The sequence below is a fragment of the Hemiscyllium ocellatum genome, chromosome 12 (assembly GCF_020745735.1).
Source record: "Hemiscyllium ocellatum isolate sHemOce1 chromosome 12, sHemOce1.pat.X.cur, whole genome shotgun sequence".
NCBI classification, from domain to species: Eukaryota; Metazoa; Chordata; class Chondrichthyes; order Orectolobiformes; family Hemiscylliidae; genus Hemiscyllium; species Hemiscyllium ocellatum.
Genome location: NC_083412.1, coordinates 22,172,874 through 22,199,417, shown reverse-complemented (window position 1 = coordinate 22,199,417; position 26,544 = coordinate 22,172,874). Strand labels below are relative to the sequence as shown.

At 40.0% G+C, this 26,544-nt stretch overlaps 1 protein-coding gene across 2 annotated transcripts in view; it reads right to left on the bottom strand.

The window, feature by feature from the left end:
* Positions 1–26,544, bottom strand: part of cdadc1 (cytidine and dCMP deaminase domain containing 1) — a 64,703-nt gene that overhangs the window by 23,340 nt on the left and 14,819 nt on the right. For both annotated transcript variants that reach the window (XM_060832929.1, XM_060832930.1), the window contains exons 2-6: positions 21,880–21,971; positions 12,604–12,781; positions 11,387–11,968; positions 7,340–7,389; positions 635–807 (exon numbers count right to left, since the gene is read on the bottom strand). In XM_060832929.1, coding sequence (XP_060688912.1) covers positions 635–807; positions 7,340–7,389; positions 11,387–11,968; positions 12,604–12,781; positions 21,880–21,971 — 1,075 coding nt within the window. The remainder of the gene's footprint in view (positions 1–634; positions 808–7,339; positions 7,390–11,386; positions 11,969–12,603; positions 12,782–21,879; positions 21,972–26,544) is intronic.

Here is a 26,544-nt window from a genome sequence, read left to right as displayed (position 1 = left end):
ACTAAGCAAGTAAGGCTCAGGCATTGCCCAAAATATGGACTTATTGCTTTTCTCTATGGATGCAGTGTTTTGCTCAGGGTTTCTGAAATTTTCTCATTTTGTTTCAGGTTTCTAACGACTACAGTAGATACGTTTTACAGGAACACAGTTCCTTGTAAAGATTTTACCCTGAATTATTGTTTGAATGTTATTTTTTTTCGTATTTGTTCATGGGACGCAAGCATCATTGGCAAGGTCAATATTTATTGCTCATCCCTCAAAAAAATGGTGATGAGTGTCATCCCTGATACATTTCAGTCCATGTGGTTTAGGTGCCGGATTTTGGATAAGACATTAAACAGTGATCTAGTCTTAGGTGGTTGAAAACTGTTACCAATATTTTGAAGAGGAGCAGGGAAGCTCTCCTGGAGCCCTGGCCAAAATTTATATTTCAGCCAACATCACTAATAATAGATCTTCAAGATGGTTACTGTTGCTTATGATATCTTGCTGTGGTAAAATTATTTGCTCACAGTGACTGCACATTCACTGGCTGATACTGCTTTGGGTCATTGAAGGTTTAACACGAGCATTTCCTCCTTTACGTTTAAAACCAATCATGTAAATTGTTCCAAAAAGTCTTTTGGGTACCTACCGGAAAGTTAAGGCATTCTGTTCAGCATGTACAATGTACCGAAATTTCCGGGCCTCTCTGTCTTTCTGCTGCTTCTCATCCATCTGAGGGTAATCTGCATATTCAGATCCCATTGGATAGGCATTATAACCACATCCTATCAGATACCTAGCTCCTGTTCCGTCACAATTATTCTACAAATAAACAGAGATTGATTATTTTGGCATAAGGTTTTAAATGATAACTTGATCAGAACTTTGTTGAGGCTGTCTCTGATCTCATTATTCAGGCAGATGTCTGGAGTATCAATCGGTTGGCAAAGAATGGAACAGTTCATCATACTCCTTTGGAGCTTCTTCCCCAGGCAGTTCCAGCTGGTTAGGGCAATCTCTTGTAAGATGGATGATCTGAACATTCACACACACACAAAATAATTTTCAGATAAGATGTCAAACAGGATTTTAAACATGACGTCATCTCTAAGAACTATTAGCTAAAGAATAGCTTCATGTGATTTGATTGTTATCACATGTACTGAGATACAGTGAAAAGTATTGTTTTGGGTGCTGTCCAGGCAAATCATACCATACATAAGTACATCAGGGTAATAGAATAGAATGCAGAATAGTGTTACAGCTGCAGATGCAGAGAAAGATCAAAGATGTTCGTTCAAAAGTCTAATAACAGCACAGAAGAAACTGTTCTTGAATTTGTTGGTACCTGTTTTCAAACTTATGTATCTTTTGCCCAATGGAAGAGGATGCAAGATAGTATAACTGGGGTGGGAAAGTTCTTTGATTATGTTGGCTACTTTTCTGAGACAGTGAGAAGTATAAACAGGGTTAAATGATTGAAAGCTGGTTTGTGTAGTGGACAGTGCTGCATTGACAACTATAATTTCTTGCAGTCTTGGGCAGAACAGTTGTTACACCAAGTTGTGATATATCTGGATAGGATGCTTGCAATGGAGCATCAATAAAAATTGGTAAAAGTCCTCGTGGACATTTTGAAATTCCTTAATCTTCTGAGGAAATTGAGGTATTGGTGTGCTTCCTTAACCATAACATCAGCGTGGGTGGATCAGGACACATTGTTGGTAATCCATTCTTCTAGGAACTTGAAGCTCTCGACATTCTCCAATTCAGTACATCGATATAGACAGGGGTGTGTCTTCCACTCCACTTCCTGAAGTCATGACCAGCTCCTTCATTTTGCTGATATTGAGAGACTGTTGTCTTTACACCATACCAATAAACTTTATCTCTTTCCTGTACTCTGTCTAGTGTAATCAGCAAACTTGTAAATGGAGTTAGAGCAAAATACTCTAACTGAGAATGCAACCTTATGGAACTTTGATGTTGAGGATTATTATGGAGGATTATCACGGAGGAGGTGTTATTGCCTATCCCTACTGATTGCGGTCTATGAGTCAGGAAATCGAGGATCCAGTTGGACAGGAGGGAGCGGAATCCGAGGTCTCAGAGTTTGGAGATGAGTTTAACTTGAATTATGGTGTTGGAAGTGGAACTGAAGTCAATAAGTCGGAGTCTGACATGTTATCCAGATGTTCCAGATTTGAGTATATGGCCAGGGAGATGGTGGCTGCCGCGGATCTGTTGTAACAGTAGGCAAATTGCAGTGGATGAAGGCAATCTGGAAGGCTGGAGTTGATGTATGCCATAGTAGTGTTTAGCTCAGAGTGGTGCTGGAAAAGCACAGCAGATCAGGCAGCATCCGAAGAGCAGGAAAATCGACGTTTCGGGCAAAAGCCGTATGCCAATAGTAACCTCTTGAAGCACTTCATAATGATGGATGTCAATGACTATTGCCCAATGGCTCTAAGTCTCGCTACCGGAGTGGTCTCTTTGAAGGAGGTGGGAACTTCCAATTGGACTAAAGAGAGGTTAAAGATGTCTGCAAATACTCCTGCCAGCTGGTCCGCTCAGCATCTGAGTGCACAGCAGGGGACTCCATATGTGCCAGTTGAATTCCATAGGTTCACTCTCAGGAAGGCTGATCTGACATCTACGTGCTGACTTTGGCTACAGGTATACCACAGGCCAATGGGCATGTGATGTCATTTCACTGACATTCTGTTCAAGGCAAGCACAGAATGCATTGTTGCTAGCAATTCTACTTGACTTTGCTTTGTAGCCCGTTATATCATGTAAGCTTTGATGCAATCAACATACAATTGTGTGGTTAGTCTGGGACTCCAGTTTTTTTTTCGGCGAGCCTGGTGGCTTTGTGAAAGTCATACCTAGATTTCCTGTATGGGTCAAGATCGCCCAACTTGAATGCCTCAGATTTTGACTTCAATTTACAGTGGATCTCCTGGTTTATCCATGTTTTCCAGTTGGGAAACACTTGGATTAATTTCTTTGGGCTGCAGTCCTCTACACACTAACTGATGAAATTTGTGACGATAGTGGCATACTCATTTAGATTGACTGCTGATTTCTTGAATACGGACCAGTCCACTGACACCAAGCAGTCATGAAGGAACTCACCTGTTACTCCAGACCAGCACTGTACTGGATCTACATGCATCAGTTTCTGTTTGTAAGCGAGGAGAAGGAGCACAGCATCATGGTCTGATTTTCCAAAATGCAGACAGGAATGGGGCAGTAGGCAATTAGAGAGTTCGTTGTGAACAGAGATCAGAAAGATGGTTGATCTGTCTAAATGTTATCTAATGCATGACTCAACAATAAACCCAACAAATCAAAGAGAATTAAGCAGACAGATATTAAAGAGGAATATTCTTTCTGCTGAATTCAAGCTGGTGAGGAAGAAGAATGAATTAACAGTGAAGCAAACCTCTGGGAAGTTAAGAGTGAAATTATCTACTTTTTGCCTAAAATATATTTATGAAAAATGTCAGTAAAGACACACAAATATATTAGCTTGTTTTGGGTTCAGGATAAGATTGATCTTAGCATAGAAAACCCAGAGACTAAACATTTTTAGGCAATTTTGTAGGAGACCCGACTGGCATAAGAAGTATATATAGTTTCTTTCCTTGAAAGCAATATAGAACAGTACAGGGAAAGCCTCAGTGGAATTACCTTAGTGGAAACATTTGATCGGTGAGAACTTCAAACCAGAAATGCTTGCTTAAGAATCTGCAAGATATGAAAAACTAAGAAAATTTACGTTTTTTTTTAAGTATCAATGTAAGAAAACCTCAAAATTTATAGGAAAGAACTGGAAAGAATCAGTTAAGTCAAATTTAAGGATTTGATACTGAAAGGTAATATTTCTGGATTTGAGTCTCTGAAATGGATAGTATTGGGTAACAGGATGAATCTGTGTTTTGCTGTACTTTTAGATCTTGCAAGCGTGTTCTATATTTAAACAATGTGGTTTGCTTTTTTTTTCCTTTGGGTAAAAGGCTGGATATCGAACAATGACAAGACAGAGTACAGTAAAGAATACTTGGTACTATGGTGCAAAGATAACAATCTCTCCCTCAACGTCAACAAAACTAAAGATTGATCATTGACTTCAGGAAGAAAGGAAAAAGACATATCCTTATCTACATCTATGGAACGGTCAAGTTCTTAGGAGTGATGATAACCAACAACCTGGTCTGGACCACCCACATAGATACAACGGTCAAGAAAGCACAATAGCACCTCTTCATCCTCAGAAGGCTAAGGAAATTCAGCATGTCCATAAGGACCCTCACCAACTTGTACAGATGCATCTTAAAAACCATTTTATCTGCGGTATCATGGTTCGGTAATGGTAACTGCTCTGTCCAGTACAATAAGAAACGGCAGAAATTTGTGAACACAGCCCAGACCATCATGCAAGCCAACCTCCCATCCACTGCCTCCATCTGCACTTCCCGTTGGCACAGAAAGGCAGCCAACTTCATTAAAGACCCCTCCCACCCTGGTTATAATCTCTTCCTATTTCTTCTGTTAGGCAGAAAATACAAAAGCTTAAACACACATACCAACAGGTTCAAAAACAGCGTCAGCCCTGCTGTTATTAGACTGCTGAATAGACCGCTCAAATTTCCAATCTAATGTTGATCTTGCTTTTGTAACCCCGTGCAGCCATAATTTTGTATGTCTTGCTCTGCTCCAACATACAATGTAGTAAGTCCTTCCTTTATGTTGATCTGCCTGAACTGCATGCAAAATATAACTTTTCATTGTACTTAGGTTGACAAGGCATCAATAAATCATTAAATCAAATGTAGTAAACTGTCTTTTTCAGCAAATGACCTCCGCATTAACTATTTTAAAAAATCTATCAAGCCAGATATCATTCTGGAATCTGATTTGTTGAGTAGTTGCATCAGCTGGATCATAATTTGTATAAAATGTCTGTGTATATGTTGATGCTTTTTTATAAATATATTATACATAAATGTTTGTTGCCATGGACTTCAGGGCTACAGATGCATGATTTCTTTGGGTGTCTTGGCTAGTCTAAAAATGAATCAGTTCTCCTGCAACAAAAACGTTAGTGGAAATTTTTAAAATTTCACTTGAGCAGCAATTTGCTTAATTATTATATTACATTTTAAAACATTCTTATCATTTACAAAATACACATAAATAAATATTAAGTAGTGCTGGAAAAAGATAGATTTTGCTAAAGCTTTTTGTCTTGCATTCATCAGGATAACTTGCAAGAAATACCGGGGTAGAGGGAAAACAACATTTATACTATCTTTGAGAAGAGTGCTGAATGGTTGTCAAATAGACTTTGATTGGTAGAGGCACTGCTGTGGAAAATACAGCTGTTAGTAATTATTGATTGTTAACAAGCTTTGTTTATACTTCAAACTAGACAGGTTGATTCTGACTGTGTTTGGCAATGCCTTAACCAGGGTCCTTCTGTCTGCAAAGGACAGGATCCTGTGTATTATTACATGCAGCTTCCAGTGCATCTGTGACCCTGACAATTGCAAAATTTGAAAAGCGCCTGGATGAGTATGAAAAGGCCAGAGCATAGTATACTGTGAACCAAGTGCAGGTAAATGGGTTGGTGTAGTTTGGTGTTTGCTTGGTATAGACAAGGTGAGTTGAAGAGCCATACAGCAAGAAACAGGGCCTATGCCTGACAATTCTAAATTAGTTGTCAGCATTGTTTTTCACACATGACAGATTCTGTTCTCAGGGCAATGCCTGGATCAATTAGGATCAACCTGCCTGGTTTAAAGTTTGAACAAAGCTTGACTACTAACTATCAGACATCATCACTGGATGATGGCAATGCCTTTACAAATCAGAGTTCACTTGTCTAATAATGAGCATTTTCCTCTCATACAATATAAATGTCCTTTCCCCTTTACAAATTGTTTTGCAAATTGTTCTCACGGGCGCAAGGGAAAAAGCTTCAACTTATAAGTATTGCTGATAAAAAGGCAGTTCTTACAATCAAACAACTATTGAGATAAATATTAGCTGGCTGAATATAGCAATGCTTGCTATTAGTTCATAACACAGTGCACATTGTAAGTTTGCCACACTTTATTCATTGCTGTAATATAAAATATTACAGGAATCTATTGTGTCATTTGAAGAAGAACAAGGATGTTCTCCTTGGTAGCCTGGACAATACTTAGCCCATGACCAACATCACTAAAAGAGATGATCCAATCATTGCCACATTATGGTTTGTGGGTCCTTGCTATGTGCAACATACAGCCCATTTCTTATAGGTGAATACACTTCAAATGTACCTGGCTAGCTGTAAAGTGCTTTGTTTCTTTCTTATGTCATACCACCCTTCATTAAGATAGTTACTAACTTTTAATTGAAGTAGTTAATAGATCATATCAAATGCTTTTGATCTATCCACCATTAACTGAGAACAAATATTTCATCCTGGATGGTGAGGTGGATGATTCATTTTTGAGCTGCTAATTTAAATTCCTCTATGCTGTTAATTGTTTTTATCTTAATTTAATAGCTAAGTCATAACTAATAAAATTGAGTCAATAAAGTGTAGTGCTGGAAAAAGCACAATAGGTCAGGCAGCAACTGAGATGCAAGACAGTCAACATTTCAAGCTTAACCTTTCTTCAGGACTGATGGGTTAACACTGAAACTTCAACTCTCTTTCCCCTCAGATGCTGCCTAACCTGTTGTGCTTTTTCCAGCACCACACTTTATCGATTGACTTCTCCAGTATCTGCAGTCCTTACTATTTCCTAATAACTAATAAATTTAACAAAAGCACAAGTCCTTTTCTCTGTAAACTGTTTTTATTTAAGGGAACGGTTATGGGGCTAAGTTGGAGGGTGGGGATAAGTGCTGTCGATTTGTTGAGTGAAGATGGAAAAAAAAGATCAAATTTGCCATGGTTTCCTGACTGAAATAGCCAGTGTTAATGGCAGATGAACAGGAGGTTGGAAGAACACAGTTAGCAAGGCAGCATCAGGAAGTGGAGAAGTCAACATTTCGGGTGTAATTCTACGCAAAATATTGACTTCTCCACCTCCTGATGCTGCCTGGCTTGGTGTGTTTCTCCAGCCTCCTGCTTGTCTACCTTGGATCCCAGCATCTGCAGTCTTTTTGTTTCTAACCAAGTGTTAAAGGCAGAATCAATCTATATCATGAACTCTTGTTTAAACCTTGAGTAGACATCAAGTGAAATGGTGATATCAATGCAATCTCACAACCAAGTAAAGCATCAAACTGTTTCAGCAGAAAACTAATAGCATTTCACCTTCACAGAAAAGTGCAAAAATGTACAACATACCGACTTTCCTTCAGCCCAGATCACTGCTCCAACACCAATCTTTTGATCCTCTGAAATATATTAATGTAAGTTGGTTTAATAGAACTTCAACCACGAGTATTTCCTGCCACTCACATGATTCACTCAAAGGAATTCTTGCCATAAAAGATATGTATTAATTTTAAGAATCAAAGAAATGAAACAGGAAATCTATAATTTAAAATCATGATTGCATCAAGGTAGAAGAATGCACATTACATGTGCCTGTTCAAAAAAAACTGTAAAGTGTTATCAAATCTTCCCAGAAAAAGAACCTCCCCAAATATAGATCAAAGAACTCGCAAATTATCACAACTGGCCACAATCTTTTCAGTGATTCCAGTAACTATTTAAATTATATCAATATGTAAGAATATGTAGAAATTAAATATTTACACATTGTTTCTAAAATGAGAGAACATCCCAAGGTACTTCACAGAAAATTAAGTGACAAAACAAAACAGGAAATAGTAGAAAGGCATAAATCTTCTTCAAAGAAGTCAGATTTATTGAGGGTCTTAAGCACAGAAGCTAAGAGCAGGAGTAGGCCGTTAGCCTATTAAGCCATTCAAAATGATCATGGCTGATCCTCCAGCTCATAGCCGATCCTCCAGCTCATAGTCATATTCTCAATTTCTCTCCACACCCTTTGATGCCTTTAATATATCAATCTATTTATTGACTATCCTCAATGACATAGCCTCTGTAGCCTTTTTGATAGCAAATTCCACAGGTTGACCATAGGCCATTAAATGAAGATGTTTTCTCATCTCAGTCCTAAATGTCTTACACTGTATCCTTCAGTTGTAACATATCATCAATATATATTCATGATTTAGATGAGGGAAGAAAATGTAATGACTCTAAATTTGCAGGCGACACAATGTAGGGTTGGGGAGTGCGCATGAGGAGGATGCAGAAATTTTGGCTTATACCATTTGCCTTCCTAACTGTTTGCTGTATCTGAAAGTTTACTTTTATTGACTGGTATTCAATAACACTCAATCCCTCGACGGATCCACATTTCCCAATATGCCACCATTTTTCACACTGGAGTGTATAACTTCACAAATATTCACATTATACTGCGTCTGCCATGTGTTTGCCCACAAAATCAACTTGCCTAGATCACCGTGAAACCTTCTTGCATACATGAGGAGACTGACTACATATCAGGAGTTAAATAAAAATTCAAGAATCAAATTTTTAAAATCTTACCCATAGAATGAGGAATTTCATGTTTTATAACCCTGTAAAGACTTGGCAATTTCTCTGTGAATTTAGCTTAAGGCTCTGCTTCATTTCCAAGAGTTAGAAGTTTTATCCAAGCTTTGGATATATTTGTGGACAAGTGCACTTTGGAAGTTTTAAGGTTTCCCACTGTTCCTTGAATCTCCACTCCCCAGAATGCTGTGTAACAGCCAAGTCACCACAATCAGGCAGAAAATTTGCAAATCTGCATGAGGGTGCAGGAGAAAATTGGCTGGGAAGGAAGGCCTATGACAGGAATATATAACAATAAAGAAAACATTTGGGTGGTTTATGCAAGTTAAGTCACGCAACTGGACATACGTTTTCAGTGCTACCTGGGGCAAATATATTTTTGTGCTGCAGAGAGATTGAAGCTATTCATAGGTCAGATGGAGCACTGATGTGGAAGTTGCTGGACTACAAAATAGTCCTTCAAAGACATATTGAAAGAATTAGCAGTAGATTCTTTCTTCCTACTTTAAATTTTCACAAGACAATTGGCAGTCTTGGATTTTTTTTCAGCATCTGAGCTCTCCCAAGATAAACTTATTGATTAATCACAAATTCCCTCAGGGCATGAATGAATCATAACTTCATTTGGGACTGAAGACATGTGTAGGCCAAATATTTTCTCTTCCTTTAAGTATTAATGGTGACAGTCCAGCAACTTTTATATTTTTAAAAACATCCTGTCAACCCACATATTATCAGATTAATTGAATGTAATTTTGTAATCTTTCACAGGCAAATTGTTGTGCAATTCAACTACATAGCATCTAAGATCATTTGTACCACGCAGCTATTCTATTAACACAACATAGTTCCTCATGCCAACCATATATGCAATAGTGGTTTCCCCATCATCACAGTGGAGCAAACTTGCTGAAGCAACACAAGGCACGACTGATAGAAACTGCAAACAAGCATTTTGTTGACCCTGAAAGATAGATTTCATAGATCAGACAGTTAATTGTATTGGTCTTTACCTTTAAACAAAACCTCAGATATGTTACATCACTGTATAATTGTTAAAAAAAAAAGTGCTTCTGTCTGGATCGTCTTTCCCTTGTTCCTTGTGTATTTGGCCTTGGAAGTTTTCTATCTTATTTTAAGAAAAGTACTGTGGTGCACTCTAGCTACTGAGTTCTGCAGTCAATGGATGAAAATTACAATCCCACATGCATTATTCCCATTTAAAGAATTTAAGAACTTGAACTTTTCAGTCTGGTCGGCATGCTGTGTGAGTTATTGCAGTGCACTCCAAAGGGAAGACAAAGAACATTACTCCTGCAATTTTCTGTTTGGTTACCAGGTTTTCTGAGAATTGCAATTCCACAGGATATTGATGAAACTGAACTTCTGTAAAAAGTCCAAAAACAGAATTTTTAAACTTTGTGCTTCATTTGCAGAATCAAAGCTTGAGGAACTGAGCAGAACTCCAGCACCAGGTATCAGAGAGGGACCAATCAGTCTTGGTGAAAATGTACATTTGTTCCATACAATGAACAACTTTACAGAAACATAGTATTTTCAACAATCACATAATTTTAAAAATGTGATATGAATGTGTTAACACTCATGAAGCACATGTGAAAGAAATCAACATTGTTGTTTAAGAGGAAATCAATATTTTTGACAACTCAGAGAAAGAGGTTTCAGCAGAAAATTGGGTGGGAAAACAGCAGATGAGAAGGAAGAAAGAGATTTAGGGAGGGTTGGATGGTCAGAGGAGATCAGAGGGAGGGAGCAAGCGGGGTAGGAAATAAGAAGAGTTTAGTTGGAAGAAGGGATAAAGGGTTGGGCGGGGTGCAAAAAGAGACAGAGGGGAAAGGGTAGGAGAAGAGTTTGTTAAATAAAAAATTCGGATCAAGGTGGGAGGGGAGGTGAATCGAAACATATAAAAGTTCATCTTTATGAAAGATATCATCAGCAGGCAGTGGTGCTGTGATGAGAAAGGCTATGGGTCAGATAGGAATGGATATCTTTAAAAAGGTAATAATTGTATCCCAGGGGAGAAGAGTTCATAAACTTGCTTAATATGGAACAAAAGGCCTGAACAGTTAGTTAGCCCCAAATTTGACACTGGAACAAACCTGGAGAGATATAACAAGAAAGCTGGTTTTCCACAGGTAGAAAAATTTGAGAAACAAGGCAAGAGGCAGTAATTGGCATCCTGGGAGGACAGAACTCCTCAACATAAAGGTGTACCGCTTTGTTACCATTCATTTAAAAGAAAAGGAAAAGGCTTGTATTCATTTAGTGCCTTTGAAGACCGTAGAACAGTTGGTGCTCCACAGCTAATGAGGTTTGCGGTTTTGAACCTCACTGCAGAAGCCTAAACTTTAGTGCACTACTAAGATCGTGCAGAACTAGTGAACTTGCCATTGTTCAGATGAGATGTTAAATAAAGGCCACCCTGTCAGATCAATGTAAGAGATCTGACGATACTCTTTCCCAGAAACACACAGGAATTTTCCTTGGAGCCTTGATCAATATTTTTCTTTTAGCCAACATCTCTAAACAGCATGTCTGATCATTATCACAGTGTTATTTATGAAACTATGCTGTGTGCTAGTTCATTGGTATGTTTTCAGCATTAAACACACTTTAGAAGGACACCATTAGCTTAATAAAGTGCTTTGGGATGTCCTGACATTGTCATACTGCTAAATGTAAGTTATTTATGAGTTAATGAATCTTAAAAATGATGCTTGTTCATATAACATAACTCTAGAATCATATCTAACTTCAATGTAAGTATCAAATTGGTTGCCTTACCTGTCCGATATGCCAACAATCTGGCTTGAACCATGCAATGTCTTGCAAAGTTTTGGAACTCGTCATTTGTGTGCTCGTCACATGCTTTGTCCGAATCATCACAATAAAATCTGAACGTCCCATACTCTGGAACGCTACAGTCAACAGTTGCTAACAAAAAGACAAGATCTTCCATTTTATGCCTCAAGTTAGTAAAATGAATATCATCACATACGTTCTCTAAGCCAATAGTCTTCAAGATTTCTTTGTGAGTCTCACTATTGGATATCAAGAATAATTTCTCAAATTCCTGTAATCGATTTCTTCTGCACTCAGTAAAAAAGTCCTCAAGTTTAAAATCTCTGTTCAGGGTGACTATACTTTGTAAAAACTCACACTTTTTTGAGGTTTCTTCCACAAACTGCAGCATGTTGTAAGCCAAAGGCTGAAGCAAGGTGCAAATACGAGAGCGACTGTTGGACTTGAGTCTTTCCACAGCTTTTGCATCTAGTTTTGCATCTGAATTGCAATTATTCATTACATAGTCGTCAACGAGACTTATCTCAGGGTCACCAGGCCAGTATGAAATGCGATTGACTCCAGCTAATTTTGAATATTTTGCAAAACAAAAAAGGGTAGAAATTGAAAATGTGGATTTTTGTTTAGTGAAAATTGTACAATTTTATTTCATAAAACAACACCACAGAAGAAAGAGCTTCACTAAAAACTACTGGGCTGTCTTGTTGAATGAGAAGTCCAATTATTCCTTGTCCCCTACTCCGTCTGCATAGTCCTACAAATTAATCCCCTTCATGTATATATCCAATTCCCTTTCAAAAGCTTTTGCCTACTTATTTTTTTTCCCAGTGCACAATTCTCCACATTAAATTTCATCTATCATGTTTGCCTGTTTCATCAAGGTGTCTATGTACTCCTGAAATCTGCAACTACTCTCCTCACTGTTTATTGGACTTCAAAGACTTACCTCAGCTGAAAGCTTTGAAATTGTACCCACACAACAGGTCAGGAACATTTGCATAAATTTATCAAAGTATTGCTGGTACTTCTAGGGAACAAAACTCAAAACCACCTTTCCAAATTATGACCATACATCATTATCCTCTGTTTTCTATTTATTTGCCAGTTTTAAGTCCACATTGTTACTGTCCTATTCAATTTTGCGAACAAGTCCACTGTAAGGTAAGGCATTTAATCAAATAATTTTATACTATACATACCATTTAAAACCATCTTTAAACAGGTTGAGCATGGTTTCCTTGAGAAATAGAGATCGCAATCTTTCAGCTTAGACCCATGTTTGACAACAGCAATTTGGCCTGCATGTAACTCTGCGCTTGAACAGTGGAGGCCGATAATCTTTGAATTATGTACTACAACCAGGCCATTTTTTCGTCGCTAAAAATGAAGAAAACACCATGTGAACAGGAAACTAAAACATCAAAAACTGAAAATAAAAAAAAGTTCTCCAAATTGAAAGCAAAAATTTAACGAACTGGATCAACCACATAAATGCCACAGTTAAACAGTAGGCCAGAAGTTAGCTTTCCTCCGGAGCGAGGCATATCTCCTGGCTCCACAAAACCTTTCCCTCACCTACATGGCACAGTTCAGAAATATAACAGAATGCTTTCCACTCATCTTGAGGATGTAACTGCATCGCAACTGAAGCTCAACATCATCCAGGAGTTGTCAAGCTGCCCAAACCCAACACCACCTCTATTTCCAAAAACCCCTGTAAGTTAGGCATCACCATGATTATGGTGTTCATTATTCTTCATTGTTACTGGGTTCAAATATGGAACTGCTGCAAATGTGTTGCTGGTCAAAGCACAGCAGGCCAGGCAGCATCTCAGGAATAGAGAATTCGACGTTTCGAGCATAAGCCCTGATGAAGGGCTTATGCTCGAAACGTCGAATTCTCTATTCCTGAGATGCTGCCTGGCCTGCTGTGCTTTGACCAGCAACACATTTGCAGCTGTGATCTCCAGCATCTGCAGACCTCATTTTTTACTCAAATATGGAACTCCTTTCCTATCTAGGACAGCATGTCAAACAAACAACTCACCACTTTCTCAACAGAATTCAGAATGTACAATTAATGTCAGTCTTCCTAATGCCTCTCACATTCAAACATTAAATTGAAATATTAATAACATTAATGATAGTATTTTTCCATTTGACTATATTATTCTTTATTGTAGGAATTAATGCATTAGGCATATTATTGAGAAACAGAGAAACTTTATCTAAAAATCAGATGTAGATGGTATGGGGGACATTCATTTTGAAAGCATATCCTCATTTAGAGAAGCAAGGTCAAAATATGAAGTTTGTATTCTTTCACTTTTTGCAAAGTCATGCTTAGATAATAAGGATTTTTTTAGTTTCTCTTTGCAATCAGTCTTTTTCAAACCTACAACTTTTTTTAATGCAATGCTTACACTAAATAGCTGGTGAATGTTGGGAGGATACATCTTACAGCATATCTTTTTAATTAACATTTTTGCCATATTCTTTCTTCAAATATTCTTTCCCCATCAAATTGTTGGAGGTGTAAGCTGATAACAGCAATGCAACGGTAATAGGAAATCTGGGGCCAAACAGAAATTCTTAACCAATCAGACTTATAGATAAAGTGGTTGAATTCAAGTTAAATCAGGTACAGAAAGCGGAAGGCAATAAGATTGGACTGGCAGTAATAGAAAGGAAAGATTAAAAAATTTAGTTACAATTTGACATTTTAAAAGCTGCCCAGCAATTCCTTACCTCAAGGAATGAGAATCCGAGTTCTTTTTTAAGTTTCTCACTTTGGGGCACAGAGAATTTGACTGACTGTCTTTAATAATTACCATAGTCCCCCCTGTAGCCGCAGGCGTATGTTCCAGGACCTACCTAGGAAGCCCAAAGCCGCAGATAGGAGCAAACTCATTCATATAAATGGGAAAAGTACCTTCCTGGCAGCCCCCTGGTCTATGGTTCTGGAAAATTCCCGATAATATATTTTGGCCGCGGTAAACCATGGGTAACTGAAACTAAGGAAAATGATTCTGCGGATATAGGGGATCGCCCTTATCACATGGCTGAAACGATAATTGTGTTATTAATTATTTGAGACCTAGATTCAAGTCCCACCTGCTCTAGAGGTATAGAATGACATATCTTTGAACGTTAATTAGATAATAAGTGATTAAAAGCCAATTAATCAGCAAGTGAGCAACATCATGAAAATTACTGGGAAGTTAAAGGCAACGTGCTGTTTTTGTGAATTTAACATCAGAGTGGTGGAGTCTAGATAACACTTATAGGGATTTGCAATTCCTGGGAAATACTGCTGAACAAAGAGACCTTGGAGGTAAAAACAATGACTGCAGATGCTGGAAATCAGAGTCTAGATTAGAGTGGTGCTGGAAAAGCACAGCAGTTCAGGCAGCATCCGAAGAGCAGGAAAATCGACGTTTCGGGAAAAAGCCCTTCATCAGGAATACGGGCAGAAAGCCTGAAGGGTGGAGAGATAAATGAGAGGAGGGTGGGGGTGGGGGTGGGGAGAAAGTAGCATAGAGTACAATAGGTGAGTGGGGGAGGGGATGAAGGTGATAGGTCAGGGGGAGGGTGCAGTGGATAGGTGGAATAGAAGATGGGCAGGTAGGACAAGTCATGGGGACAGTGCTGAGCTGGAGGTTTGGAACTGGGGTGAGGTGGGTGAATGGGAAATGAAGAAACTGTTAAAGTCCATATTGATGCTCTGGGGTTGAAATGTTCCGAGGCAGAAGATGAGGCACTTTTCCTCCAGGCATCTGGTGGTGAGGGAGCGGCGGTGAGGGAGCGGCGGTGAAGGAGGCCCAGGACCTCCATGTCCTCGGCAGAGTGGGAGGGGGAGTCGAAATGTTGGGCCACAGTGCGGTGTGGTTGATTGATGCGAGTGTCCCAGAAGAGACCTTGGCGTACAGGTTTATAGTTCCTTGAAAAGTAGAGTTGCAGGTAGACAGGACAGTGAAGAAGGCATTTGGTATGCTTGTATTTATTGGTCAATGCATTGAGTATAGGAGTTGGGAGGTGAGGGTTTGGTTGTACAGCACCTTGGTTAGGCCACTTTTGGATTGTTACATTCTGTTCTGGTCTCCTACCTTTAGGAAAGAGATTGTGAAACTTGCAAAGGTTCTGAAAAGATTTACAAGGATATTGCCAGGGTTGGAGAGTTTGATCTATAGGGAGAGGCTGAGTAGATTAGATTAGATTAGATTTACAGTGTGGAAACAGGCCCTTCGGCCCAACAAGTCCACACCGACCCGCCGAAGCGAAACCCACCCATACCCCAACATTTACCCCTTACCTAACACTACGGGCAATTTAGCATGGCCAATTCACCTGACCCGCACATCTTTGGACTGTGGGAGGAAACCGGAGCACCCGGAGGAAACCCACGCTGACACGGGGAGAACGTGCAAACTCCACACAGTCAGTCGCCTGAGTCGGGAATTGAACCCGGGTCTTCAGGCGCTGTGAGGCAGCAGTGCTAACCACTGTGCCACCGTGCCGCCCACGGGGGCTATTTTCCCTGGAGCAGCAGAGGCTCAGGGGTGACCTTATTGAGGTTTATAAAATCATGAGAGGCATTGATAGAGTGAGTAGAGTCCCAAACTAGAGGGCATTGGTTTAAGATGAGAGGAAAAGGATTTAAAAGGGACTTAAAGGCTAACTTATTCACGCAGAGGATGGTGTGTGTTTGGAACAAGCTGCCAGAAGACATGGTGGAGGCCAGTACAATTACAACATTTAAAATGCTTCTGGACAGGTACATGAATAGAAGGATATGGGCCAAATGCTGCCAAAAGAGGCTAGATTAATTTAGGATATCTGGTCAACATGGACAAGTTAGACCAAATGGTCTGTTTCCAACTGCATGTCTCTATGACTCTAATTCTCAGATCCACTCTTCCTTTCCAGTATTTTCTGGCCAATTTTTATATTTATAAATGTACATCATTGAAACATCAGTATTTTTATACAAATATATTTACAAATATTTATTAGTGCTATATAATTTCCTCCATAGGAATAAGAAATGTTTTATTTTATGACTTAATAAAGATCCAAAGTCAACTAAGTACGTACTTTTGAAACATTGTAATATGGGAAACTCAGCAACTAATTTCCACACAGCAAAATCTGACAACTAACAGGATAGCAATCTGATAACTTATTTTGGGGATTTGACTGAAAGAGAAATAACAACCAGGCACAACAGGGATAACCTCCTTGCTCTTCTTTGAATGGTATCATGGAGCTTTTTAGTCCAACTGGGAGGACAGGTGGAATCTTGTTTTCACACCCAACCAAAACATGACACCTCAGACAGTGGTACACCACCTCAGTATTATGTCACTTAGACTCACAGACAAGATGCCAATGTCAATGAAATGGTGAAGAGACATTCTGAAGTGTTTTAACTTTCCCTGAATCAACAAGTGATGGACTAAGTTTGATTCAGTTGACATCCACTTTGGCATAGTATTCTTCGTAATCCACATTTACCTGTCATTTAATTATCAGAAATGCAAGGACAGAAAGAGCAGCATGTCATTAACTCTAGATAATAATGTTGTAGGTTTAAGATCCACTTCAGCTGATTCTCCAGGGCTCATCATTCAGATGAGATTACAAGCAAGTTTGTCTGCTTTGAGGATTCACTTGATTTAAAAAGCCCCAATATTATTGGCAGAACAAATATTTCTTCTCATTCCTTAATAACATTCAGCCTCAATTGGCAGCACTAACAAATTAGTCAGTCTTTCATGTGGTATCTTCCCAAGTGTAAAATGGTTACTGTATTCTTTCTCACCACATCTCCCTCCATGCTAAGCCACTGTACTGTAAAGTGAATGATTGTCCTGAGAATAAATTTGTGCTCAGGAATAGTTTAAGGACAGCAACAAAGAACAAGTTCATTACTTATGGGAGGTGACAATAGTGAGACTCAGTTAAGATATTTATTTTTTGGACAAAAGTGTATAAGTAACTAGCTTTTGGGTACCACAAGAAATGAAAAATATTAACATTGCAGTTTAATATGTCTTAACACATGTGAAATATCCTAACCTGTATATAGTGGTGAGAGCACAGACCAGGGGCTGCCAGGAAGGTAAATTTTCATGTTATAGACTTACCTCATGAATCAGTGGCCTCCATTTGCAGCAGCAGAAATAGGGGCAGCACGGACCAGGGGGCTCCTGGGAAGGTAAATTTCCCTCTTAAAGACTTGCCTTATGAATGAGCGGCCTCCATTTGTAGCAACAGGTTGGTGAGAGCACAGACCAGGGGCTGCCACAAAAGTAAGTTTCCCTGTTATAGACCTACCTCATGAATCAGTGGCCTCCATTTGCAGCAGTGGAAATGGGGAGAGCATGGACCACAGGGCTGCTGGGAAGGTAAATTTCCTTGTTATAGACTTACCTTGTGAACAGGTGAAGCGAAGGCTCAACAGGAATGGACATGGACATGGGGATTGCTGGCACATGAACTGATATATTCAGTGGTGGCTAAACCCTAAACACTACACAGGTAGTGTCTCCCATCTGTCCTCCTCCTCTAACCAAAAATAAAGACTGTTTGCGGAGGGTAGGTAAGGTAAGGTTTTTATTTTCATTTATTCAATCTCTCTTGGAAATTTAAAATAGAGGAGATAGAGGTTAGGGCAATTTCGTGCTCTGTTGCAAGATGTGGGAGGTAAGGGTCACCACTGGTGTCCCTGCTGACCTCACCAGCAAGAAGTGCACCCAACTCCAGTTCCTCACAGACTGCAGTAGGGAACTGGAGCTGGAGCTGGAAGAACTTCAGATCATTTGGGAGGCTGTGGAGGTGATAGACAGGAATGATAGGGAGGTGGTCACACCTAAGTTACAGGATAAAGATAGACAGGTGACCATCAGGAGATGGAAAGGGAATAGGCAGGCAATGAAGGGACCCCCTGTGGTCATTCCCCTCAATAATAAGAATGCAGTTTTGGATATGGTTGGGGGAGGGTTTGGGGGGGTGGGGACCTACCAGGGGAAAGCCAAAGGAGCCAGGTCTCTGGCACTGTGGGAAATCATGTCTCACAAACTTGATTGAGTTTTTTGAGAAAGTAACAAAGAGGATTGATGAGGGCAGAGTGGTAGATGTGATCTACATGGATTTCAGTAAGGCATTCGACAAGGTTCCCCATGGAAGGTTAGCAAGGTTAGATCTCACGGAATACAGGGAGAACTAGCCATTTGGGTACAGAACTGGCTCAAAGGTAGAAGACAGAGGGTGGTGGTGGAGGATTGTTTTTCAGACTGGAGGCCTGTGACCAGTGGAGTGCCACAAGGATTGGTGCTGGATCCTCTACTTTTCGCCATTTATATAAATGATTTGGACGTGAGCATAACAGGTGGAGTTAGTAAGTTTGCTGATGACACCAATATTGGAGGTGTAGTGGACAACGAAGAGGGCTACCTCAGATTACAACAGGATCTTGATCAGATGGGCCAATGGGCTGAGAAGTGGCCGATGGAGTTTAATTCAGATAAATGCGAGGTGCTGCATTTCAGGAAAGCAAATCTTAGCAGGACTTATACACTTAATGGTAAGATCCTCGGGCGTGTTGCTGAACATAGAGACCTTGGAGTGCAGGTTCATAACTCCTTGAAAGTGGAGTCACAGGTAGATAGTGAAGAAGGCATTTGGTATGCTTTCCTTTATCAGTCAGAGTATTGAGTACAGGAGTTGAGTACAGGGAGGTAATGTTGTGGCTGCAGAGGACATTGGTTAGTCCACTGTTGGAATATTGCGTGCAGTTCTGGTCTCCTTCCTATCGGAAAGATGTTGTGAAACTTGAAAGGGTTCAGAAAAGATTACAACGATGTTGCCAGAGTTGAAGGATTGGAGCTGTCGTGAGAGGCTGAACAGGCTGGGGCTGTTTTCCCCGAAACATTGGAGGCTGAGGGGTGACCTTATAGAGGTTTACAAAATTATGAGGGGCATGGATAGGAATAATAGACAAAGTCTTTTCCCTGGGTTGGGGGAGTCCAGAATTAGTGAGCATAGGTTTAGGGTGAGAGGGGAAAGATATAAAAGGGACCTAAGGGGCAACGTTTTCACGCAGAGGGTGGTACGTGTATGGAATGAGCTGCCAGAGGAAGTGGTGGAGGCTGGTACAATTGCAACATTTAAGAGGCATTTGGATGGGTATATGAATAGGAAGGGTTTGGAGAAATATGGGCCAGGTGCTGGCAGGGGGACTAGATTGGGTTGGGATATCTGGTCGACATGGACGGGTTGGACCGAAGGGTCTGTTTCCGTACTGTGCTGTACATCTCCATGACTCATGAACCTAGGTCTGTGGCTCAGAAGGGAAGAGGGGAGAATAGGTGGGCAATTGAGACTCTCGGATGGTTATGTTGCCTCCCAGGTGCCAGGGTCAGGGATGACTCATAGCGAATCTATGGGCTTCTTACAGGAGTGGATGAGCAGCCAGAAGTTATGGTATACATCAGTACCAATAACATAGGAACCTAGAAGCATGGCATTCCAACCAGAAGTCTATCAACAAACACATTGAGTTAGACCCCATCTACCACACCCTGAGAAAAAGAACAGGAAATGACATCACCACCGGACATGACATCACCACAGGAAAAGACATCACCAACCCAAAGAAACCCAAACATATAAATAGAATGCAGGAATTATCAACAGTGCTTCACCTGGAGGCCCACTGATTATGTTACCTAGTAGGGTAACGAAACGTCTGGAAATGAACCTTCCAGCTCAGTGAGCAAACCTACATCCAGAATTACTAACTGTGATATAAAGATTATGTATCAAGGAAGGACTGTGTCCTTTGTTAAGGAAGATACCCCTGCACATGACTCACAAGCATGGCGAAGAGTGTTCAGGGTTTCTCCAAAGCTTGCATCGTACTGTGCTTAATAAAATTTGGTTGCTATTCTCAGAAGTTGGTGTGTTGCAGTTGCATCAAGTAAGGACCTCCGAAAAAAAGAACTTAACAGTCCATAGATCCCTCAAAGTTGCTACGTTTACTAAGAAGGCACATGGTATGTTGGCTTTCATTAGCAAGGGGATTGAGTTTAAGAGTCACAAAGTTATGTTACAGCTCTATACAGGCCTGGTTAGACTGCACTTGGAATATGTTCAGTTCTAGTCGCTCCATTGTAGGAAAGATTAGAATGGGTTCCCTACAGTGTGGAAACAGGCCCTTCGGCCCAACAAGTCTACACCAACCCTCCGAAGAGCAACCCACCCAGACCCATTCCCCTACATTTACCCCTGGTTAATGCACTTAACTACGGGCAATTTAACATGGCCAATTCACCTAACCTGCTCATCTTTGGACTGTGGCATGAAACCAAACAGACACAGGGAGAATGTGCAAACTCCACACAGACAGTCACCCGAGGCTGAAACCAAACATGGGACCCTGATGCTGTGAGACAGCAGTGCTAACCACTGAGCTACCATGTCACTCTGTGTCTTATTTTTTATTATTTATTTGATTCCCTAGTGTGGAAACAGGCCCTTGGGCCCAACAAGTCCACACCAGCCCTCTGAAGAGTAACCCACCCAGACCCATTTTGTGGAAGCTGTAGAGAGGGTGGAGAGGAGATTTACCAGAATGCTGCATGGACTCGAGGACATGTCTTATGAAGAAAGGCTGAGGGAGTTAGGACTTTTCTCATTGGAATGAAGAAGGATATGAGGTGCCTTGATAGACGTGTAAAAGGTGATGAGAGGCATAGATAGAGTGGATAGCCAGAGACTTTTTTTACCAGGGCAGAAATGGCTATCACGAGGGGGCATAATTTTAAGGTGATTGGAGGAATGTTTAGGGGAGATGTCAGAGGCGGGTTCTTTACACAGAGTGGTGGGTGTGTGGAATGCACTGCCAGCAGTGGTAGTAGAATCAGATACATTAGGGACATTTAAGTGAGTCTTGGATAGGTACATGGAAGATAGTACAATGAAGGGTATGTAGGTTAGTTTTGCCTTAGAGGAGGATAAAAGGTCGGCACAACATTGAGGGCTGAAGGGCCTGTACTGTGCTGTACTATTCTATGTTCTATGTATATTTGTGGACATTATTCAATGATGCAAATTATAGATAAATACTTAAATATTACTGAGCATACTAACAATAAAGCTATTTTAAGTATCAACATTAGTCCATGAACACATCTGCGTTTCTGTTCCATTTAAGTACAACGCTGCAGAACTTTGCATCATCCTGTCTATGACTGACTGTACATAGTCAGTACATGAAAACTGCTCAAGTACATCAGATCATATAGTAGTTACCATGAATAAAATTATACAAAAATGATTGATAACAATAAAAGTTGTCTTAGTTGATGACTGAAATAATGAGAAAAAGATAACAGAACCCAACATGTCACTTACAGACTTATAACCCATATTATTAAAAAGCTTCTTTTATGATCTTTGGGCAAGTACTATACCTGAATTGTCTTTTGTTCATTATTTGGAAAAAGTTCCATCCACAGACTAAGAAGAGTGAAAAAGTTTACTTTCGAGAGTCTAGGGCTCAGTCCTAGGAAATAAAGAAACCATATTAACTTACTAAAATAAGTTTCCATTCAGATAAGGCAATACTAACAGCTTAACATAACAAAAAGTATATCCAATAATGGAATAATTAGACTGTGATTAGAACGAGGGCACCCAGGTGGACATCATATGGGTTCCCTAATTGGAGCCGTTAACCTGGCCCAGTCAGGGAGCCCTAGCTAACAGTTATAAACAGAAATGTCAGGGGTTCTGTTCACTATAGAAGCCAGCTCTGAGCTAAGTGGGTCAGTGTCATGTACAATACACATTCTAAATAAAGAGTAATTTGGTGATGGGATACTGGCCTTTGTGCAGTTATTTCATAGACATCTTAAAACACTATGGCCTGCACTTTATAGAAGCAAGAACATACATTAAAACAAACATCTTTAGTGCAGGTAAATGACCAGACATGTTCATAGTTGTGTAAACAGTCAAAAATGGATGCCAAACCAAAGGAGAAAACATTCAGTGCGGTCAAGTAGTTTAAAAGAAAGGGTTCCAGAAGACAGTAGAGGAGGCGAGAGGTGAAGAAACTTAAAAAAGGAGTTTTTATAGCATGTACCACTGCTCATGGAACAGCTACCAAAAGTTAGGTGAAGTGAGGACAGGATGAACAAGATGTTAATGGGAGGAGAGGTCTGTGAACTGAGATGGGGCTGAAGGAAGGCTGAAATTTGGAGTTTTGGAGAAACAAAGAAATGAAGGGATTTTAACAGACCAATGACAATTTTAACTTAATTACAGGGATCCAGGAACTAATGCAAGTCAAGGAGGATAGAAGGGACTGGTGAATGGAACCTCTAGATAAGCTGAAGTATATACATACCATAAAAGTTGGTTAGATGATCAGAAGAATATTAGAGTCATTGAGTCCACGTTACGAAGGTGAGGTCAACACCCCTCTGATAATTAAAACTGAAACACCCAGAGAGGAGTACCTCATTTCATAATCTGATAAAGAAGTGTGACAAGGGATATAATAACCTAGTTCTCACCACCCCTCCCAATCTGTTATAAAGGAGTGGTTAAATGAAATGAAATCCCTTTACTCACTAAACAAGTAACAATTTATTTATCTAACTCCAATAGTGAACAAATTATCAGAATTTCTAACAAACAGTACAATTACTCCCTAACTATTACCTATTCCCTGATTGTTTCAATAATACAAGTCCCACTTCTATAAATCCAAGTGATAAGAAAACAATACGTCAAAAAAGTTAGTCTCTCAAAGTTCACACGGAATGTATCTTCCAGAATGCTCCTCTTCCTCTCCACTGATTTCAAATCAGAAATGCCATTCTTCCGCTGATTTCTGCTGTCAAGGATGTTTGGTCAGCCATTTCTTCTGTTCTGAATGCCTCTCTCCATTGAATGCTTCAGTCTGAAATGCTTTCTCAGTTGTTTTCTGGTGTCAAGAATATTCGCTAATTGCGCCAATGTACCTTATGAGCGGATAGTGTTTTTGTTCTGAGAGCATGGAGATTTTTTATGTCTTCAGATAACAATTGGCTCTCCCCCTAATTTTCAAATGCTTGCATCTTTTATACTCACGATTACATATTAGTTTCTTTATAATCGGGTTGGTTTGAGGGAATCAAAACTAATGCATTTAAATTTATTTGATCTTGAGTCTCCAAGCACCTTTTTAAATTAATTGGCTGAATTTAAACGGTTGTCGAGGTAAAAATGCTGCTTGGGCTTGCCAAATGAACAGCTTTTTGTTACAATGTTTCAATTTGTGCACATACACTTTAACTGCTATTTAGCCATCCATATTAACTCTACACACCAAAAGAACACCGTCTTTTAAAAAGACAACGCAATGCTTTCCCTCATTTTACAATCATACTGTTTTTACACACCAATTTCATGACAGTCTGGAAATAATAACCACATAAATGACATGTTAACATTGGAGGGGGCAAAGGTCAAAGGGAAAGCGTTAGATTCTCTCTTATTGGAGATGGTGAGTGACTAGTCCTTGTGTGGTACAAATGTTATTTACTACAGAGCAGTGATAAGAAATGAAACCTTTAATAAATTATACTTTTCATCATAAGTCTAGAAATACCTAATAAGAAGTGATACGCATAGCATAAGACCACCTTAGCAGAGAAACTGATTGCTTTTTTCTATGTTTCTTTCTTGCTCTGGGAATAATGAAACAGTTCCTGGAAATGTCCAGGTTCCTTGGTTCAGTTTTCCATGCTGATATTCCTAACTTGGCAGGACGGCACTTTATGTACTCTCATAACTATGCAAATATTTGCAAATGGCAATAAAATGACCCTCACATGATGGAAACAAAAACACTTGACCTTGAACTGGGAGGTGGACATGAAGGATAGGGGCAGTCCTCTTCAGGCATCCATCTTCTTCAGAAGAAAGGCTAACAAAGATGGACAAAGACTCAGAAAAGAGTTATAACACTTCAGCTAGAGAGCACAATTTACTGGAACAACACACCCCTGGCAACTGGCCTTTCTGATATCGATTAACTGCTCTCAACTGTTATGGGTAGTAATTTTTCCTGTCTATGTGGCTAATGTATCAAACCTAAACTGCTGCTTTGTTATAAACTACCTTAAAATTATTCACAAATAGTTGACTATTTCTTTGGACATCTGTAGCTCCAGAACCCAAAATCTTACAGATTGGTGTGAGGAGTAGAATCCACATTAGCTGAGGTATCATTGGTTTGGAATTTGGGAAACAATAGTTTTATCCCTGTGGTACAGTGGTAACGGCTTTTGCTAGGGAATTAATTGATAAGAGTCTGGCAAAAAAAAGGTTGCAACTGAAAAGAGACATCTGAGAGTTGAAGTCTATTTTTGATACATCTTAATTTATAAACAAAATTAGGGACAGGCAACAGTTACTGACTTTGCTAGTGACATTTACATTGATGAAAAAGACTCTTGTAACTTTGGCCCTGTTTTGTTTCTTAACTCCCTTTGAAATGGCCTAGCAACTCACTCAGTTGTATCAAATCGCTCCAGAAAAGTTGAAAACGAATAAAACTGGATACAGCACCCAGAGTTGACCGATACACCAGAGATATCATCAAGACAAATTGCCCCATCAACCCTGCAAAGTCTTCATACAAAAATTGACAGAGCTTTTTCACAAAATAGTCTAGCTGATAAGTTGGAAATAGATATAGTGACCATATAGAAAATGGAGCTCAGAAATGTTAACTAAAATGGCCCCGGCATATTGGCTGTATTTCCCGGCATCCTAAGCGACAGGCTAAGCAAAACTAATTGCTAACATAGCAATTTGTAAGAAGCCAGCCTAGCGGTAAACATTCCTCCCCACAGGTCCGAGGATGAGATAGTACATAGCACTAGATCAAAGGGCAACCATCAGAGGAATACTGGAGCCTCATTGTTTTAGAGCTGTACTAATGAATACATGTGTAGTTTAGAGCAATTTTTGATATCTGAATGTTACCTTGAAAAGCAGAGTAAGAATAATGAGGGCTACGTTAAGAGCTTAACCAGATGGCTGTTGGTATCTGTGTGTGTGTTAGATTTAGAGCACTTTTTTTTGTGTAAGCTTCCAATAAAGTATGCTTTGTTTAATTTTACACTGTGCGATAGCTTAATGATACGGGACTCTGTATTGCGTACGAAGTTATGTATAAATGTAACAACTTTCCCTATCAACGGTGAGAGAATCCACTCTTTAGTACCCGGCATGGTCTAAGGTGGCTTTTCTCCCAAGCCTTGTTTGTATATTCGCATACTGACAGTCTTGAATAAAAACAGTGCTGTTGAAATGTGTTAATCAAGTGGTGGTTCTCTGTTCATGGACAGGCGTTCACAAGAAGCCCAGAAGCTCAAAGCTGAGCTTCCACATTTTGGTGGCAGCGGTGGGATCCCAACGGAAGGCGGCTCCTGGTGACGGTTGAACAGGACACGGTCTTGCTGTGGCAAGGTGGACACGGGCCCAACTAGGACGTGAGTATACCGTTTGGGACTCGCGACTAGTGTCTCCCCAAGTCAGGGGCGGACCTGGATCCAACTCACCACAGCAGGAGCTGCTACCGGACGGGATCCAGAACGAACCAGTGAACAGCTTTTTAAAGGGACCACCACAAAAGCGCTGGGAGTGCTATAGAAGGTAGGACAACTTAAAAATAAAGGGCGCTGGGAGCGCAGGGAGAAATAAGAATAGTTAGATACGTATGGGTTTAAAGTCCCTTGGGGTTAGAGTCCCCATAAAAGCACCACAGTACGTCTGTGTGAGAGGGTTTAAAGTCCCTTGAGCAGGATCTCATAAAAGCACCGCTCACAAGTAGTTGTTTAGATACGTACGGGTTTAAAGTCCCATGGGGTTAGAGTCCTCATAAAAGCACCGAGGTACGTATGTGTGAGAAGCTTTAAAGTCCCTTGAGCAGGATCTCATAAAAGCAACACTCACAAAAGGTTAGGGAAAGTTTAGGGAACATTATGGGACAGTTCATGGATAAATGTGAGGATCCGGGATCATTAATTGTAACAGTCTGCGTAGAATATCCTGAGGATGCGCAGTCACTCAGGAAATTG